We start from the raw sequence: 21,151 nt of genomic DNA, 5'->3' as shown, positions 1-21,151 counted from the left end.
TTTTTAACACCCAGATACTTTAATATTTCACTCATGTAATGAATAAGGGATAGTTTGATTAAAACATTTTTGTTATTTATTCAGATGCAAAGTGCTCAGAATATGATAGACATTCCAGTTTCAAGTGTAAGAGCATTTGGCTTTTCTCCATCACAGAATTATTCAACAGTTAATTTGGACATGGATGTTTCTCTGGAAAGACAATCAACAAATATTTTAGGTCCTAACCCTTCTAGTCTGTACACTTTTTCAAATATTGGAAGTGATAAATTATGTACTCAACAGATATTGTCTACCTATGAAAAAGGTACTAGTCATGCGAAGACTTTCAGGGATATGAGTACTCAGACAGATGAATGTTGGGTGTGTGCTCGATGCTTTAGAGAACCTTTTGTACTAAATACTTCTACCTCTCTTGAATATGTACAGAGACCTATATGCTTTAATGATAACATTAAACAGTATCAAACATCAGTTCTGACTAACACAAATAAATTACCATATGATTGTACTCGACAGACTCCTTACGTAAAATATATTGATCCAAGATATGACTTGTCTAGAAATTTGTCTGACAGTGTTATTAATGACACTGGCATTATGCATTTAAATACTAGTAAGCATGAAAGATCTTTGATGGAATCTCACCCAACAAAATACCAGTTAAATGGTGATTCTAAAGATCCTTTGAGGGAAGGTGTTTTTTGTTACTTACTCTGAGAATACAAACAGTGTAACTGATGTGCTTAAATCATCCACTTCCAGTGCATTGCTTGTTGATAATCAGCAAAATAAACCAAGTGTTTTACAGTATAAAAAATCTCAAGGAATCTCATTGGAAACTAATTTTAAAATACCAACCAGTGAGACTTTAGGTGATGAACAGAAAGAAACTCCACCCTTTAAACGTTATGAGAATAACAGTGTATTAAAGATCTCAACATCATCTTCCGGTTTATTCATAGAAAATAATTTCAGAAAGATACATGAAGAGATGAATAATAAAAACTATGAAGATGTAACAGACAACTCTAACAAAACTTTGAAATGTTTAGAGAGCACTCAAGATGTGTGTCAAGGAGAAATTCAAATGCAGCAGTCCCACCAACTAACTTCTTCTGATCAGCAGAAAGAAGATGTAACTCTATCTACTAGAAATTATGTATGGCCAAAGTCTTCAGATAAAATGATTTCAAGCCAGCAGTTGGATATAGTTAGTTCTTTGGAACTAAAAGAACATGAACTTCAGATTCCACTCCTTCCAGCAGAAAGAAGTTTCACAGAGGGGGTTGGAGCTTTTCCTTGCATGGAAACAAGTAATTCAAATATTCTAGAAGATGAGAAAGTTGAAAAACAACAGATTGAACTAGCAGTAGGTTATCAAAATGAACTTGCAAAAAGTACATTGGTGAAGAACAGTGATGGTGCACAGAATGAGTTATTAAATGATATAACTCCTAATGAAGAGAAAATGTTGAATGACTTTTCACTAAAGATTTCTCCAGATGTTGTACAGAATGCAACTGAACAAATTTTAGAAGGTGATATTGCAAAAGATACCCTTGATAGCATATCTGAAGGTATCTTGTTGGGTGGTGTTTCTGAATCAGTTGATAACATATTTGCTGTTAGGGAAAGTAACAATAATAATTCTCAGGAAGAAGAAAAACTGAAGAAAACAGAGACTTCAGGTCATGGAGTTGATCCCAAAAATGACCTGATGAACTTAAATAACTCTTATATAAAACCAGCTGATGAATCCACAAAGGTTTTTGAAGCAGAAAACTATGGAAATGAAGAAATGTCGCTCAATAAAGAAGTAAAAGAACCAGTTTTAAACAGCGGTGAGTTGTATTTTATATATATTTTTTTTTCTGTTAGTGAAGTGTTGGCCTGTTATTTTCAAATGCAACAATTGTTGGTGAAACTACAGTAATATTCATGCTATCTAAGAATGTGGTTATACTAAAGAAGTGTTGGAGCTTTGGTTGTACAGCAGACAATTTGAATAAGCTGCCTATAATTATTTGAATAGTTGTCTTTAAATAGACATCATCAAATACTAGCTAGAAAACTGGTTTGCACTCATCAGTAGTATAGACACACATTTAATGAAATATTTATAAATATGAGCTTTTCTTTGTAGATTTTACTTTGCATATGTTTATAAGATCCATGTTACTTTGTTATGAAATGTTTTCTTTTTAAAGTAGGCCTTGTGTAAGTTATCAACTGTCTGCATGAAATTATTGTGCTGCTTACTATAACTGTTATCAGCATTCTTCTGCAGTTGATGACTTGTGGTTTTTAAATATGAAATTAGTATACTTTAGATCAGTATTTTCCAACCTGTGGTATGCTTATCCAAAGAACCTGTGAACAATCATAAAACAAGAAAAAATTCAAAATTGGAGGGCACTCTGTGAGTTATCAATATATTCCACTAACCAACACTCAATATTTGCATATTGTTGACTCATCTTTGATTTAGTTATTTTGATTTACCTTTTACTAATAATATAAAAGTCTTAACTTTTCTAACATTATATTTGTCAAGGACATGTAGTTGGCTAGCTCACAGGTCTGACTAGAGGTATCTAGCATGAAAAGGTTGGAAACCACTGTTAAGTCATCATAATGGGGTACAGTAGTTATATAAAAGCAAGCCTGAATTATTGTTTTTTTTATTTGAGTGTGTGTGTGTATATTTGTGTTTAAATCATGAAATGTAAATTTTCTAAGCCATCTATCAGTAACGGTTGTAAATTCTGTCATTGAGGCAGGTGTAGTACAGATGGATAGTAAACGCTTAAGGTGTCAGAGTATATGAAAGAAAATTCAATGTACATTTGTATGTAGCATAAGAAAGCATAAAATGTGCATTTTGCCAAGTATTTTCACTTATCCTGTACAGTAATGTGTCAATCGCATGGAGGGATATAATTGGAGAAAACCATGCAAAGGTACAGTCCATGTACATTGCACATGAAAAATATTATTAATTTAGATGTTTTTGATATTTTCTCCAATAATATAGTTCTTATAATTAACGTGGTGGATATGTGTATGTTGGAAAATGCTTTGTTTGGTTAGAAATTAGAAAGATAAGTTATTTGCTTTTATTGTGTAAAAATGTCCTGACACTATTTCTAAAATAATTTGATTAAATGATGATATTTCAAAATAACAAATGTTTCAGTATAAAAACCTGTTTATTCCTTTGTGTATTATGTGTAAAAAAAATCCAAAATCAGTGTAAACTTTGTACAGTTAAGTCAGTAACAAAAGGTATTTAAACTGTAAAATTGAATGTAATTTAATGAGAGAAAAGAAAAATAATTAGAGTCACAATACAAACATCCAACAATGGGGTGTAAATTGTAAAGTGGGTCATCATGTAATGTTTTCTGGTTGTTAGATGACACACATATATATGTATATATATATTTTTTTTTCTTATTTTCCTCACAGATGAACAAAAGGGAGGTAAAACAAAGTCTGTTGGATTAGTTAATGAGAGTGGTGATGATGAAGATAGTTTTTTTGACACTGGAGCTCCTGTAACAGGTTATATATCTGCAGTGATTAATATTGTTACACATGTAACTGTGATGGATTATTACTCACAAACTTAGGTACCTGTTCTTTGTTTGGATTATGAACTTAAAAAAAAATTATAAAGGAGTGGTGGTGGATACTCTGATAAGGAACAAAAAAATCCAACTTTCACACAATTTATGTATTACAGTATTCATTATTACTTCACAAAACTCTTTGTAGGAACTTTAAGAACTCAATGTGTATATACTTAAAACATCATGTACACTGTGTTGATGATCAAGGTGACTTTATATGGAGAGTTAGCAGCCAAAGTAGTGGCAATGGGGTGCTTTCTGCTACCTGCTTTTCTGAACATTCTTCCACAGTGTTTCATGTAATTAATTGGTTAATGTTCAATAGCCTCAGAAGTATCTTCTGGGCCAAGTTTGAAAGATCATGAGTCAAAACATGCTCATGGAGTAGAAACTTCAGCTGTTTCTTATGTAGTATTGAAATAGTAGCAACCATCTTCTTTTCATTGCATTCCTTTGTAGAAAGTGATAGCACACTCTCTGAGATATCTAAGGCAAATATTTAGATGCCCTCTTGCCACATGCTGTGTATGTTGTTTTCATAGAAAATTTAATAAAGTTTTTTGGGAGTATGCACCATCTATGAATGTAGCTAATGTTAACTTACACCAAAGATAATAACTGCTCAGTAACAATAATAATTCCACAAAATTTGTTTTAGTGACTGAGGAGTAGTTTGATTATGGATGGACAAATGCACATTTTTGTGCTTGTGTGTGCAGTATATTAACAAAAGTTTATTTTTTAGTGGAAAGCTACTCACTGTGCAATTTGTGTTCTGCCCACCCTGCATATCAAAACGTGAATTTTAGCATTATAACCCTTCAAACTTACTGCTGAACCACCAGTGTGCTTAAATCTTTCTACCTTAAGTATTGTAGGTAAAACAAATTCCATTCCTGAACTTATAAATAGCTAGTTAAAATTAGTTGTCTTATTAACAGTTTCAAACACTAACATATAAGGTTAGCAAATTTTTCTAGCAGTTTCAAAATTGAGACTTAGCAATGTTCAAATGTGAAGCATTTCATTTTAAAATTTTCAGAGAAAACAGATTTAAAAACAAAAATAAATTGTGAAAACTAAGACTTCTGCCTTTGACACATGGTAGTGTAGTTGACTAAAGCATCTATCCCATAAGCATATTACTGTTCATATCTTGCATGCTATAACTATAGAAAATAGTATACTGCCCTTACATTGTCTTTGGCTAATATACTAATTATTATCACCAGGTTCTGCAAATTGTGTGAGCATTATTATGGGAAAAGATTTAACCTAGATATATTTTTAAAGATTATTGCACTTCTAGTATTACCTAAGCCTTTAACCTTTTACATTGAGTGCATGTTACAACTTTTCCTACAGATATACATTCATGATTTAAACTACTTTATTAACAATGGATTAGTCTTTTCCTACAGATATACATTCATGATTTAAACTACTTTATTAACAATGGATTAGTATAAACGTGGCATCCAAATGTAGCTAATAAATTAAATTTTTATATTGTGTAGTTTTAAGCTCTTAATTTTATAAGAAACTATATTTAGGAGAAAAATCCCCAATCTTCCCCTAGTGGAAAAATTGACATTTGCTCATCTTTCTTTCCCTCTTTATTTATTTACTACCCCTCCAACAAGGACAAAATTTGACATAAGTTACATTTCCAATACATCTTACCTCTCCTTACAAAAAGCTGTATTGAGTTATACTGCCTTCTGTAGGTACATATTTATTTGCCAATATCCTTGATATTCCAACTTATTTCTGCATACTAGCATACAAATTATTATGCTGCAACCCTCCACCAATAAGAATGTAGCACTACCCCATCATAACTAGCAACCTATCTAATATTGAGGCTGGTAACCTCTTCTTGATTGGCAGTCTTATTGAAGATGTTTTTTTTCTTGTGCTTTGGTTCACTTATCAACAAGTTTTTACTTTCTTAATTTTTTCTACTTTAATTTCATTGTTCTTAACACTTTTCATTCTGTTTTGTGGAGAATTATGAATTATTATACTTGTCTCTTCTTTCAATTTTGATCTATGCAATTGAAGTTTCAGGTGGTCACTACTACAACTGTAGCAGCAAAATTACCAAGTACATCCAGTGGATCAGAACCTTAATTCTCAGCCCATGAAGTGAGGGCTCTGTTCCATTGAAAGTTGACAAATTTTGTGCGACAAACAGAACATGCTAATAATTGTAATGTTACAACATCAGGAAGTTTTGTATTTGGACAGCCTTTATTCCACCCTGAATATGGGTTTCAGTTGTGTGTCCTTTTGTGACACTTGCCCAGATCTCTTTCTCCTTTGAAGAATGTGATTATTCCGATATGTTCTATTCATGTATCCTGTTCCTATGTTTCACCTCTGCTCTTATCATAGACTAAACTTTAGTTTATTATTTTAGTTTTTTCTCCTTTCCTGGGTATTGGGACTCATGCGAGCCATTTTGGGGAGCATTTCTGTTCGGGAGTATGGTATGTTTTAAGCCTCGCATACTGTGAACTATTATGGATCTTCATCCACCTCTGATCTTCTCATAGACTAAACTTTAGTTTATTATTTTAGTTTTTTCTCCTTTCCTGGATATTGGGACTCATGCAAGTCATTTTTGGAAGCATTTCTGTTCGGGAGTATGGTATGTTTTAAGCCTCACATATTGTGAACTATTATGGATCTTCATCATTCCAGTTACTTTTATTTGGACTTGCTGTGTTGAGTGTTGCTTTTCTCTTAATGGGAATGGACCTCAATAATTTGATTACCAATTTCCATGTTTCTCTTACTCTGACCATCCTTTTTGAATCAAGGTTGGTGAGAAGCCAAACTCTTTCACTTTATCCATGTTATGAGGTTTTTGGTGATCAGACAACGCTAACATCAGGGGTTTGATTCCCCTTGGTGGGCTCAGCAGATAGCCCGATGTGGCTTTGCTATAAGAAAAAACACAAACACTTGGTGATCAGTCCATGGGTTCTGAGAGCTGGTTCAGTAAATCAATTTTTTTTCTTCTATTCATTCACCCCATTGTCTCACAATCCTGTTTCCTCTTCCTCTCTTTGGGATCCCATATTTTGTTCTCCTGATTTATTTCAGGAGCCCTTTTTACTGCTGCTTTGTTGGGGTGTGGCTACTACTTTCCTATGTGCAAGACAACTCAGTCTTACATCTTCAGTTTTTACTCCAGGACATTGTAACAGTGGATTGACTTATCATATTGGAACAATATTTCCTTACTCCAACACAATTTGGGCTTATCTTGGAGTGTTTTTCAACACTCTAATTCAGTCTTGTGTATACCATTGCATTCTCTCCTTCACCTACTGTGTGAAAGGTTATCTCTCTTATGGGGATATGGGCTTCTTTTGAAATCCTCATTCCTCTTGGTCTTGCCCTCATGTCATCATCCACAGGTTTGGATAGACCATTATATCCTTGTATGAAATATCTTAAAAACCACTCTTACCATTACTCTCCTATACAAACCAGTTTTGACTGATGGCTGGATTGGGACAATGCTACAAATGATATTTCTCTTGTTTGACCAGGATGGCATTTTATTTTTCTGGTGGTGTTTTGTATATTGACACTTGGGAGATTTCAGGGCAATGGTATCTTTCAGAGTCCTCTCTCAGTATTAATCTTGGACCTTCTTGTTGTATGTTGGGTTTTTCTTCACTCCCTGCTGGCTCCCAGGGTCTTGTTGCTGATGGTTCACTCAGGTGTTTCAGTGGCACACTCATAAATCACTGGGCAAGGAGAACTCAGTCAATAAGCCTTTGTTTTCTTATATTGAATCTCCTGTGCAGTGTTCTGCTGCTGTACTATTTGTTCTCTTCTTATATATCTGGCACTTCTTCATCAGCCACACTTCAGCATGTGCATCCTCCATTTGTATGTGCTCTCCATATTCATGCATGGCTTTGTTTGGACCCTTGTAAGTAGAACTAGATTTTCCTACATAGCTTCCCATTTTTTCTGTCTTGTTCATTCTTTCTTTGTGGCAGTTTACCTACATACATGGTACATGCACTCCTTTTGGTTTGTCATAAGAGATTATAGTCCTTCCCATCCTATGGTTCCTCACTATTGTCATTTTTGACACTACTTTTTGAGAGGAGCCTTTTAGTTTCTTCTGTATAGGCTATTATATGGTGACATTATCTGCTTGCTACCTTTCAGTTTTCCTACTTTGCTTGTGTTTTCCAGTTGCTAATCTTATCCATGTTGTTTCATTTCTTCCATTCTTTCTGTTCTCCTGCTTCCTTTATGAATTAGAACCTTTGTTTGAACATTTGTCTTCATGTTCTTTAAACCACCTTTCTTCAAAGAAAAAGGCTCAAGTTTCATTGACAGTTGAGAGAAAATAAAACTTAGTTGAGTACTGTATTTCATGTTTTTCTTATGAATTTTTATTTTATTTTAATGAAAATAATTAAAATAAAAAATTAGAAACTTTGATGTTACGTTAGGTGAAATGAATAGAAAAAAAAATCCAAAATGTGTTTTCAAGTAGTCTATGAATTATGTAATTCAAGAGGATAACATGGACTACACATCTGTTAACACAATAATACTATATTATCTGTTACAAGCTTGTAAGCTGTTTAGGATAAAGAATTGTGGTGTCCTGTTACAATTTTCAGTCATTCCAGAAAGAAAAATAAGGAAATTTAAAATTTTTTTAAAATATTTCATGATGGTTATGAGGTCCATCAAACAGGTTGACCCTGTATTGACTTGTAGCACAGAAAATAACATAAAATATAAAGTTTTTCTGGGGAAAAAAGTATTTATTTAAGGTGTTTTAAGCATTATGCAAATGAAATTTGAAAATATTCAGCTGAAGAAAAGTATTTTTAATCTTAACATAAAAATTACTTTGCACTCAAATATTCAACACTTTGATACCATGTAATTACAAATTTTTATATTTTCATCTACAAAACTCTTAATGTTTACTGAAAGCATGCCAGATTTCTTCAAGTTACGTTAAATGCTTTCAATTATAGTATTTATACCACTATGGTTGTAACTGCTGTTAATACATGAGCTTGTTACAAGAGAATAAAGATTTGTTTTCATTGTTTTAAAGGAGGCACAAGTACAACTTTACCCATATTTTGAAGAGTATAACATAAGCAGTTGCTCAGTCTGAAAAATGCTAGTTAATCTTTGATTCTAAAAATCCAAATAACTCATGGTGCTTAATAAGGTAAAGGAGAAAAACCTGACTAAACTGAATAACCAGTGCATATATAATTATGAAGAATAAACCTACTCTATAACTTAATCTCTGCATGAAATTGAACTAGTGTTTAAAAAGTTCTATTTTTTTTAACATATGCTTTCTGAAAATTTGCATTTACATATTGTATCAAAATACCTAATTTTGGATGTAACATTATATCTGTTTAACTAAATTAACATCCAAACAGTAATGCAAAACATACAGTATCTGATGTTTAATGCCAATGCCACACAAATGCATGGTGGTATACAAGATGCTGGAAATTTAAAACTATGTTAAGCTCATGCATTGTTGAATGTTTAGAAATAAAAGATTTATTCATTTATCAATTACTATTGCAATAGTATTGTATTCTGTTATCCAGACTTTTCATCCCAAACAATTTGGTATTTTTCACTTTTCCATAAGCATGTTTATGGCAATGTTGAAACTTTAAGTGTTGTATCTATAACTATTCAGTTATCCAAATTTTTGTAACTAACTCAGGATATTAATGATCATAATTTGTTTTATTTATAAAGTATGTATTTATTTAGCCAAGGTAGAAAAGAAATAGTATTTTGAATTTTTTTTCCAAAATCCTCAATTTTAAGTTAACTTAAAAATGATGATAACATTAAGTTATGAGAAGAAATCTACAAAGTCTTTTCAGATAATATAGTATTATTGTGTTAACACTGTTTAATTTCTCCATGCTGCCTGTTGTAATGTTTAATTTTTACAATTATAGTATCATACTCATCATTGTTTTAAAAAACTAGGGAACAAACATTAACTAAATAGTTAGTATGTTTTACATTATACAAAAAGACTTTCACTAATATAGTATTTTGGATTTATCAATGTGGATCATCTGGTTGTAAATTAACCTAAATAAGTTAAAGTTGAAACATAGTTAATATATTTTAGCATACAATTTTTAATTATTATCTTGCAAAGTTTAAACTAATAGGGAATAGGTGATAAGAAGACCTAGGATTAACCCTTTCAGAACAGGCTCAGTATAATATACTGAAGTTCATATGCACATTTGCACACATTAAGTATTTATACTATAAATTTTCATGTAGTATGTATACCTTCACACAATTTGACAGACCTTTAGTAAAGATTACAAGTTTTTTGTACCAAAGAAATATTTTTAATGCAATCTTTAGTAAAAAGATTTGTTTATGAAAATATTGATTACTAGTGTGAGTGTGAAGTGATTTTATGTTGTGAATAAAAGAACTATTATTCATCCCTGTAATGTCAGATATTATTTGTGTAAACTTTAAAACTGCCTAAACACATTTCAAACATTTGTTTTCAGTAAGACATTATATTTTGTTTTATTCTCTACACCCTGTATGAGGTCTAAACTTACTGACCTCAAAACCATCATTAAAAAAAAAGAGGAAATAAATATAAACTAGGTTTTTCCACTCTAGAATGACTACATATTATAACATGAAAATAGAAATGTTTAGTCTGAGTAGTCTAAGTCTTGTAATGTTATATATTTATTACTTTTTATTATATTGTTAACCTAGCTAACATAACTTGCATTGACACAATGCACATGCTCTCAAGTTACCATATCCACTAATATAAAACTGACACAGTAACATTTAAATTATCACATTATAATTTTCTTCAAAATATAGAAAAATAAAGTCAGGTGAACAGTTATCTCTTCTGGCTACACCTCTTGGAAATCTACTATTGAAAGAACATGATAGCCTTTTTACAGATTAAAAGGGCTGAAAATAACACACTCTGAGGACATTCTGAGCTGTTGATTGGTTATTCACATGTCATGTATTGTAATAAGAGTTTATAAGGGGCCTTTTCTAAATATGGAAAGAGGTAAATGGGGTCATTGTGTTTAAGTACATATGCCATATCTCAGAAGAAAAAAAAGAGGTTCTTAATTTATATTCTAGCTTGACAATTTATTTTTCTTGAAATATAGAAAAATAAATAAAAACTTAAAGCAAACAATTATGTCTTCTAGCTATGACCCTTGAACTTGATTCCTGCTGGACATAGGTTGCTAAGCCTTTCAAAATTTTTCACATAGAAGATATCAAACAAAATTTTTTAGGTTTTATATATACAGTTAAATAACTAAAAAAAGTTATAAATAACTGTACTGATACCATAGAATTCCACTATAATTTATTTAGCTTAGTAACTAAGTTGTATTTAGGTATAGAAGAAAAGTATGAATGTTTGAGCAGACTAAAGATGCAACTTTTGTCCTTGAAATCTAGAATCTAAAGAACATGGTAGCCTTTTCACAGATTAAAAGGCTGAAGAAACCACTCTGGGGACATTCTGAGCTGTTTATTAGTTATTCACATGTCATATATTGTAATAAGAGCATATAATAAACCATTTATAATTATGGAAAGAGGTAAATGGTGCCACTGTGTTTAAGTTTATAAGCCATATCTCAGCAAAACAAAAGATATGAGGTTCTTAATTTATATTCTAGCTTGCCAATATTGATAATTTAAGTTCCTAATTTGTATGAAACTATAGACTTAGTATTTTGACATCACAAACATCTAATTTTAACCAGTGCTGCATCCAACATACCACGTAAATCACTAAAATCTAATTTAGGTGGTTTCTTGTAATATTTACTTTAAATTAAGAAATAAACTCATATATTAAAAGTCTGGATTATAATCTACAGTTTGATTCTAAACTTATTGACAGAGAAAACTCTGATGTTTCTTCAAAATAGTCATTCTTGATGAGTTAGTAAGTAAGGTTACTTTGTTCTGTAGAAAATAATCGTAATTCAACTTTATTGGTAACAAATTCACTGGTGTAATGTACAAAGATATGGAATATAAGAAACACAAATTTTGAAAAGTGTTCACAAATTTATTAAAAGCCTAAACAACTCAAAATTTGACTTTAAATGTTTTGGCTTACTGAAGTATAAGTATTTGTGAGAAATGAAAATACATAAATGTGCAACATATGTTTAAAATAATTCAACCCAAAAAGTAACATCATATAATTGCACTTCAAAGTAACACCTGGACCTGAGTCTCTGTTAATATTATTATTTACATATTTTGGCTTACTAAAATATAAACTGTCATGAGGAGTGAAAATACATAGATGTGGAAATGCTGTTTAAAATATTTGAAACTAACAAAAATGACACAATACAATTTAATAGCGAGGTTGTACCTAGATCTGAATTATTCACGTGATTATTATTTTTATAAATATGGCTTAACATTATTAATATAAGGAGTATTTATTCTAAGTTTCAAAAGTTTTATTTGATCCCAATAACTTGCATGTTAAGTTGAAGAGCATGTTTGACTGCAATTTTTATTACATTCCCATTCATAAGTTCAGTTTGAATAGAGTTCAAATGAGAGATATGTAAAAATAGTATTTCAGTTCTATCATTTATATTTGTATTATGTTTATTGAAATAAATGTTACAAATTTATAAACAAATTTGGATTTTTACATTATTTATTGATTATCTCATAACATAGAATCAGCAGCTTACAGAAGTTTGTTGGGAAATTCCACAACCCAAAAGACTGTACAGGTTGTTGTAGAAGATAGTGACAGTAGTGATGACATAGAAAATGTAATAGCTGCTGCAATTGCCAAAAATAAAAATACATTCAATAAGTGAGTTGAACTATTGAGTATGAAACCTTAGAATATTAAGAGAGCTGAGCTCAAAAGTTTCTTGAATATGTTTAAGTTAATTTAAAAGAAACTGTAAATATAGGTATAGAAAAAAATGTAAATTTCTCTTATATATAAATTGTAGTAATGTGTTTATTTGAATATCTGCATACTTAATACATATTTGACTTGGTAACAATAGTTGCATGGGTTAAAATTCTTCAGAAGTAATATTTAATAATGTGAGAGGTAAACCCTTGATTTTATATATAATTTCACAAAACATTACTTTCATGCTCATAAATACTGTATTTTTATTGGAACACAGAATTAAATCACCATTTAAATTAATTTTAGTTTCAAGTTTTACAACATGCATTGAAATGAGGTAGGTGTATATCGTGAAAATTAGTTATCACATAAGTGAAACATTTAATATCAAATTTGTGTTTTCAGTAATACTAACACCAAAGAGTTATCTCAGTTGTGTCAACCTAAAGATAAGCAGGGGAAAATGCAAGATGAAAACATCAAAAGTGATGATGTTGCTGATCCAAAAGAAATATCCAGATCAATTAGTTTACAGTAAGTTCAATTAAGAGAGGATTCACTATGAAAATAATTTTTTTTATTTAAAATGTATTGTAATACAGCTAGCTATAAGTTTAACTAATTTTCGAAAGTGGGCATGTAACTGTTGCCCAAATTTGCCCTATATTTTTGGAGCTCAGGAGTGCTTATATTGTAACACATGCAGCATATAATTATATTATCAAGTCAAATCTTTTTAGTTGTCTGAAGTAAGAAGTAGGTTAATACTTCATTGTCTTATTTCATGCAACAGGAAACTACTTCTGTTATCTTTATATCAAATGAAAATGACAATTTTTGGCACCATGAAACATAAAGCTACTAGTTACTTGAAGTTTCACTTGTTTTCAGTAGCACAGTTATCGTAATCAAGACTGAAGATGGTAATTGTAATATTTTCCAAAAGTTTTTACCATTTAACTGTATTTTTGACACAACATTGTTTATCAGTTATATCCTAAGATCAACATTTTTTACACATAATCTTGTAAAGTTTTTTCTAGACATAATACTGGAAGCTCACAGGTGTATCTTAATTTATTTGATAAAGAGATATGCTATGAATATGTTAACTTGTTATTTTTTTAATGCTTTTTATACATTTTTGTAATAATATTGTTAAAAATGAACTTTTTGAAAAGTAGCTTTATTTTGACTGTTCTACAGTTATGATTTTGAGACTGTTTTTATGGGGTGTCTTCAACAGATAGTTTAGTTTGTAGTTCATATATGACAATATTATATTTTGCATGAAATTGCATTATAAATTGTCATAATACTTTTTTAAATATAATATTAATTTTTATGTTTTCCTTGAGAGTGATCTTTCAATGTTTGGCAGACTTGGTGAGTGTAAATTTATTTAATATTGCTGTAGACCCATTTCAGAAGTTCCCAGCATATATTTTTCTTTAGATTTTTGTAATTAAAAACAAAAATATTTTAATAGTTACAGTTTGTTACAAAAACTTAACTGTATAAACTTTGTTTTCAAAATTAGCTGCAAGAAATGGCAATGGTGTCTACCTTCTGATAATAACAATTTTGAATGCAAAAAAATAAAACATTATCAGTTTTATCTTTTAATTGTTTTTATTCACTTTTGGTCAATGTGTATTCTTGTTTCTTTCAGGAAAACTGAAAAAGTTGGAAAATCGTTAAAGAGTAGTTTAAATAAAGGTATTTAGACTTTACATATAATACTTAGTTTTATTCAGTGTTTTTGTGCTAGTGGTCTAAGTTAATAATCTTCATTTGAAGTATGCTTTTGAATTGTTTTTTTTTCTTGGCAAACACAATTATAATTGTTTCATTAACTCTTTTGCCTGGAGCATCTGCTTCTGCACATGTTACCAGTTTTTAGTGGCAATATTTAAAATGTAATAAAACTATTTTCTTTTTATAGCATACCCATAAATATAGTATAAACATATAGATGATAATCCATATTTTAATAGTGTATACATTTTAAGGTCTTACTTTTATACAACAATATTTAAAAAAATCTAAAATTTCTCTTTGTGTGAGAACTGTTACATTTGATCTTTAGGCAATCCCCTCTTCTCTGATTTAATTACCACCCCTTCATGAAGTACAAAATTTAACATCAGGTGCTTGTTATAATTTAATCATCACTCAGGCAGTGCATAGTTTTTACAGCCTTGAGCCTCATTTGGTTAGAGAATTATGAAATAGACAACAAGACCACCTCCTTCCATGTCTACCTGTCACTTCATCTTTATCAGAAATTTCCAATAGTTCTCTCTGCCTTTCAGTACTGTATTATTTATTACCATTAGAAAGACAAGGTTTTCATCTATAAAGTGGTGTATAGTATTTTGTTTCCTGTGAAGAGAATTGTTAATTTCACTGTTAGTTCAAGTTTCATTCCCCAAGAAACACATCAGTGAGCTTAGATGAAGTTCTAACAGCTCTTGTCTCATAATTCAAAAGCTAGAAAAACTGTGATAATTGTAGGACATTATCTTCTTTTTGAGAGTTATGAGTTTATGTTTGTTGATGCATTATTTAATTAAAAAGAAAACTATTTAGTTCACTACTAGTATTAGTATTTAAAAAGGAGGGTTAAGTATCATCAATAACAAGAAAGAAAGACAACCCTGGTAAATACTTTTTCATTGTTTCCCTTATAAAACTAGGAAGCTTTAACTTAGTTAAGGTTGGATTAGATTATATAAATTAATATAATTGTTTTAGGAGGTATGCTTGTGAGTAGCTCATGTGTAATGTAATTTGATAGCATAATGAGAACTGTACTTTCACTGAGTGATTTATAACTTATGACATAAATAGTAGTTATACATGGTTCAAAGTGCAATGAAACATTCAAATTTAATTATAAAATTTATTGTTAGTGTAAAGCTATTAAGGATAAACAAGTATAATTTCAAGTCATTTTAGAAAGAAAAAGGGGTAATTTTGAATATGTGTATTTTTTTTTTTTTCTTCAGAGGTCATTCACACTAACCAATCTTTTATAAAATTAAGGTATAGAAATATAGTTATACTGGAAAAAGACATTTGAACTTTATTTATGAGGTTTGAGATTTTTGAAATGAAAAGTATTTTTAATATTAACCCTTTTGCTATGGGCAGGTCAAAGGGAGTGTCATGACATTTTAGAGAGTTTTTTTATATGCAAAAACGGCTCGTTGGGGTTGAGAAAATATTTTACATAGAAGAGCGAACAACGTGAACCTGACGATGACCGAAGAAGGTCGAAACGTTGTTCGCTCTTCTATGTAAAATATTTTCTCAACCTAAATGAGCCATTTTGCATATAAATTTCTCAACAAGTGGGTTTCTCGACATCACTGATTTTAGAGAGTTATTTTCAGAATTTTATGTTTGTCCTAAGGGGTTATTGTCCTACCCATCCTATGGTTCCACCTTTTTTGCTTTGGCTTTTTGGATGGGGCCTTTCCATTTTCTCTGTGGGATATAGAGCAGCATTTTCTGCCACTTTTATGTTTATTGACTTTGATTGTGTTTGCCAGTCATATTCCAGATTGTTTCATTTCTTCCTTTCTTCTTGTCCTCTCCACCATGCTTCCCTTTCTGATTCCCATCTCTATTTGGTTCTCTGTACTTTTTCCCATTTTCCATGAGCTTTTGGTCTTTGTGTTCTTTAAATCACTTTTCCTTAAAGTCCCTATTTCTTCTCTTCCTGATGTGCAAAACTTATTCTCATTACCCTTCTAGGTTATATTTGACATTTAAGACACCTGTGAGTTTTCTTCCTTTTCTTCTGTTGATTGTCACCTTTTTCATGCTTTTATATCAAATCTATTACTTTACAATGTCCTAGGCTGCACATTTTTCTTTCCAGGACCCTTTATCACATATGTTGCCTGTTCAGGTGTACTTAGTCTTAAATCTACACTATACAACCTGTGATCACATTTTATTCTAGATGACTGTAATGTTGAGGCTTTTCCATCCGTAGACTTGATGTACAGTTCTGGATACCACCAGATGTTTGTTGATTGGCTCCATTTGTGTTCTCTGTGCATCAAAATATAATATTGTATTGTAACAAATCACAAGGTCATGTTACACACACATCATTGATATGTGGTGTTCTGAATAACTGCTTTTAGGTATCTTTCATAGTCTGGTGCTTCTTGAATATGTTCTTTCCAGACTATACAGTTCTGGACTAACATGAGTAAAGCAGACGAAGAGTACTACCAATCTCTGATTAGTGATATTGAGGATATTCCTACAGCAGATCTGATGTACAGTTCCAAATACAGCCAAATGTTGGTTGCTCAACTTCATTGACATGATCACTTTTCTTTTCAAAATAGGATATTGCAATCACCCATTGCACTGTCTTCAGTAAGGCAGTGGCATTCTGCCAATGTAAATTGCATGATATCTTTCCTACCACAGGTCTGATTCTTAATTCCAGATTCCACTAAGTGATGGATACAGCACTCCACTATGTATATATTGTGGCTTGCCTCTCTTCATGAGATAATTTATTGTCTGTCATCTTTCTGGACATTTGTTCCCAGGGATCTGATTTTAATTGGAACCAGACTAGCCACTCAAGTCCCCACGTTTATTTTAATGGTACCCTTCTCTTCTTAATTTATTGTTCTATATTTTAAGAAAAATAAGTTTCATAGCTTATTTCTAAATATTAATAATCTATATACATATATATATATATATATATATATAAACAGCTGGTATGGGTAGAGAAAGCACTATGTAGAGGAATGAACAGTGTTTTGACCTTCTTCGGTCATCATCAGGTTCACAAAGAAAGAAAAATGTAATTGACTGACAGTTAACCACATGTTTGAAGGCAGTTGTGTACTTGAGTGTAGGAAATATAATTGTATATTACAAAATACTAGCCTTCAAAAACACAGCCAAAACAGGAAAAACTAATGGTCAGTTTTATATTACTTGGATAGGTAACCTGAGTGCACATGTACCATGTTAGTGCAAGTTGTGTAATGTCAGATAGGCATGACTGGAAGGTCAGTATAATAAAGAATAATAAATATATATGTTCATGTATAACATTATTAAACTTACTACTTAAACTAAATATATGTATTTCACATTGTAACATGTAGTCATTCAAGAACAGAAAGGCCCAGCATGGCCAGGTGGGTTAAGGTGTTTGACTTGTAATCCGAGGGTCACAGGTTGGAATACCAGCTGCACAAAACATACTTGCCCTTTCAGTCATGGGGGTGTTATAATGTGACAGTCAATCCCACTATTCATTGGTAAAAGAGTAGCCCAAGAGTTGGCAATGGGTGATGATGACTAGCTGCCTTCCCTCTAGTCTTACACTGCTAAATTAGGGACAGCTAGCACAGATATCCCTGGAGTAGCTATGTGCAAAATTCAAAACAAACCAAACCAAGCACAAAAAAGTATAATTTATATTTATTTCCTAATTTCTTTGTTACTGTTACATAGTTAAAGTATAGAAAATAACAAAAATATACAGTCTTACTGAAAACAAATATTTGAAATGTATTCAGGAGGCTTTAGAGATTATGCAAATAATATTTAAGATTTTTGGGATGAAGAATAGTTTTTTTTAATCATAACATAAAACCACTTTGCACTCAGACTAGTAATGAAACAGTGAAACAGACCATTTTCATAAAAAAATCTTTAGTAAAAATATTTCGTTAAAATATTTTATTTGTTGGCTACAAAAAGCTTGTAATCTTTACTAAAAGTCTACCAAATTTTGTGAAGATTTTGAGCTCATTGTGAGAGGGTTAAAGCCTTTCCTACAGTGGACTCAGTGTACAATTCCAGATGCTGCCAAGTGTTGATTTATTGACTCTGTTAACATTAATGCTCTGCTTTTCAGAATAGGGTATTGCAGTCCCTTATTGCGCTGTTCCTAGTGCTATGGTCCTTTGCACTGTCCAAAACTTTTTCCCCCCTCCTTTTTCTAGTGGAGTATGTGAGTTCTTGCCACTTAACATTTTCTAGCCACTAATGTGGTGAACCATGGAAGCCTGTCCTCCTGAGTATGCACAATACTACTCAGTTGAGAGTAGGGTGGTGGCATTCTGCCAGTGTAGGTAAAAGATAGAGGACCATTTTCTCTCTGAGAACTTGATGTATAATTCCCAATGCTGCTAGATATTGGTTGAGCTCTGACTCTCATTTATGGACTATCAAGCCCTAGCCACTGTACTTCTGGTGGTCCCATTATTTTTGTAATTTTTCTTGTGGTCCTTCCATGTTTCTGCCCTTTTGGCAACATGTTACTAAAGGGTAAAGAGTTTATCTGGCTCAAAAATGGTGCAGTCTTCCATGATTGTGTTGCTTTAAACCTATCCACACCCCATGGTTTTCCATCAGGTGTTTCTTAAAGGAGGATCATATTCTCCCAAGCACTTCACCAGTTCAGTGTGGAATTCTAGCTTTGTGAGAGGAGGTAAGATATTGTAGCAAAAGTTAACATTTTTCCAAACTGAAAATGTATTTCCAATTGATGCTTCTCGCATTACCCAACCATTCTCCCTACATTGGTATGATCTGACAGATCTTGAAATAGTTAATAGTTGCAAGATTAGGGAGGGTGCTAGTTATGATAGAGGTAGCATCACACTCCTATTGGTGGAGAGTTGTTGCATAATCATTTGCATGCTATTATGTAGAGATAAGTAGGAGTACCCAAGCTAGTAGCAAGCAAATGTTTGCACCTATAGAATATAATATCAGACATGAAAATTTTTGTGAACAAAGGCAGTATCTATCAGAAATACATTTTCATTTTAGGAAAATGTCAACTTTTTATGAATGAGTAGTGTTACATGTTAGGAATATTTCAGTTTTAAGTAAGGTTTTGTATTTAGCAGATTACTGATTTTGTCTATTGAAATTCAAACACCAATATGAGAAACAAATTCCATTATATTATTAGGTCAATTCACACATGTAATGCCAATCAAAAAGGTTATAATGAAATCATTCATAAGTGAAACTTTTGTTGACATGAACTAAATTAATGTTTAGTGTTTTAAGGATAAAGTAAAATCTTGGATGCATAAATCATCTGATATATGTAACATAAGTGTGAAAAACTTATGTGATTAATCGGTATATTGATGTGGTATTAGAAGAGTGAATTCAATATAATACTATGGTAATGCAATGTGAAGTTAACTTGCAGTCACAAAACAGCTCTATTTAAGTTATTTTTAAGTTAGACAGCAGAGCTATGAACACAACTTGTGAAAAAGTAATGAATAAAAAGTAGATATACTATTATACTTATAAATTTATTGAAATCACCTTGAATGCTGTGCTGTAAAACACATTAAACAGTCTTACAGACAATTTTTTATTATATATTTTTCATCAACAAAGTCTTTCTTTTTGTAAATATTTATCAGTTATTATATTTCTACATTATATTCATGATTCTATCTTGCAAATGTTTAATCAATGTACCTGTAATAGCATCGTTAATCAGTCAGATTATTGAATATCTTTATTCATTTGTTTAGTATCATATTCTCATGTATAATATTTTAAGATATTTGTTTTCTCAGTTTACTGATTTGGGAAATTGTAAGCTCTTGTGTTATAATAAATAAAAGAAAAAAGATATGTAAAGTATTGTAGGCTCATAGGCTAAAGATAGGCTGTATTTTCATATAGAGCTCAGTGACTTGTTTTTATTAACATTAAATGAAATTATCATATTAATTCTTTAAATTTATAATTATATGTTGAATGTATGTAAATAGCATTATTAATTTTAAAATACTACTTTGAATATTTTATGAGAGTAAAGACTAAAATGTTTATATTATGAGAACTTGAGCTGTACCGTGTGCTATTTTTGGATAAATAAACTCATGCTTGTTGATTTTTTTCTGTTTATTCTCTTACAGTACTCAGTATTGGTGTAGATTCTGACTCTGATGTTGAGTTTCCAGCTACTAAAAATCCAGTTGATCCTAACAATGAGGACTGTGATGACTTTGACTTTTATGGATAGATCTAAATCAAAGTTCCAGAAGTTTTGGACTTTCATTACCAAACTTTGGATTATCATTAGTTGAGCTAAATGTGGACATCTTTGATACAAAAATTGAACAGATGAATGAAAATTTACTTACCATCAGTACACTTTGTCATTCAGCTAATATTTGTCACAAAATAAAGTTCTGAATTATGTAGAAATTCAATTAAATACAACAGTCTTCAACTTAAGCACAAAATTGTATGCTGAATTTAATTGTTTAAGTTGCAGCCTTTGCTTAGAGTTATGTTTTATTTTTTATAAGGAGTCACTATTTGTCATTGGCCTTAAAATCTTAAGAGAATTAGAATAGAAAAATGTCATATTCAGTTAAGACATGCTTCAGTACATTTAGTCTGTTCAGTGTCCATAAATTTGCATGTTCTGCAGTGAAGTTGTGATTGATTCAAAATAACCATTTACACCAACAATAAGCAAATAAATAAATCACATTTTATGTCA

General features: G+C 31.1%; 2 protein-coding genes across 9 annotated transcripts in view; both read left to right on the top strand.

The window, feature by feature from the left end:
- LOC143222728 (uncharacterized) overlaps positions 1 to 1,848 on the top strand; it is a 13,488-nt gene extending 11,640 nt beyond the window's left edge. For 7 of the 8 annotated variants that reach the window (XM_076449637.1, XM_076449634.1, XM_076449635.1 and 4 more), the window contains one exon: positions 85 to 985. In XM_076449637.1, coding sequence (XP_076305752.1) covers positions 85 to 720 — 636 coding nt within the window. In that variant the 3' untranslated portion in view covers positions 721 to 985. Of the gene's footprint in view, positions 1 to 84 lie in introns of all 8 variants that reach the window. The other variant, XM_076449638.1, reaches the window with a different exon arrangement.
- On the top strand, positions 995 to 21,151 carry LOC143222727 (uncharacterized). Its single transcript, XM_076449630.1, has 6 exons — positions 995 to 1,844; positions 3,472 to 3,567; positions 12,414 to 12,555; positions 13,012 to 13,140; positions 14,279 to 14,325; positions 20,559 to 21,151. Exons 1-6 carry the CDS (start codon positions 995 to 997, stop codon positions 20,663 to 20,665), a joined length of 1,371 nt encoding a protein of 456 aa, XP_076305745.1. The 3' UTR covers positions 20,666 to 21,151.

The sequence above is a fragment of the Tachypleus tridentatus genome, chromosome 8, assembly GCF_004210375.1.
Source record: "Tachypleus tridentatus isolate NWPU-2018 chromosome 8, ASM421037v1, whole genome shotgun sequence".
Lineage (NCBI taxonomy): Eukaryota > Metazoa > Arthropoda > Merostomata > Xiphosura > Limulidae > Tachypleus > Tachypleus tridentatus.
Note: the sequence above shows the minus strand (reverse complement) of the source record. Positions and strands in the feature narration are given on the sequence as shown.

Bases quoted from the DNA above. Each gene is read 5' to 3' on its own strand.
- LOC143222727 (XM_076449630.1), top strand. From the start codon at position 995: ATGAATAATAAAAACTATGAAGATGTAACAGACAACTCTAACAAAACT. The intron at 3,568-12,413 runs GTTATATATCTG...CTCATAACATAG, and splicing joins CACTGGAGCTCCTGTAACAG to AATCAGCAGCTTACAGAAGT. The intron at 13,141-14,278 runs GTAAGTTCAATT...TGTTTCTTTCAG, and splicing joins TCCAGATCAATTAGTTTACA to GAAAACTGAAAAAGTTGGAA.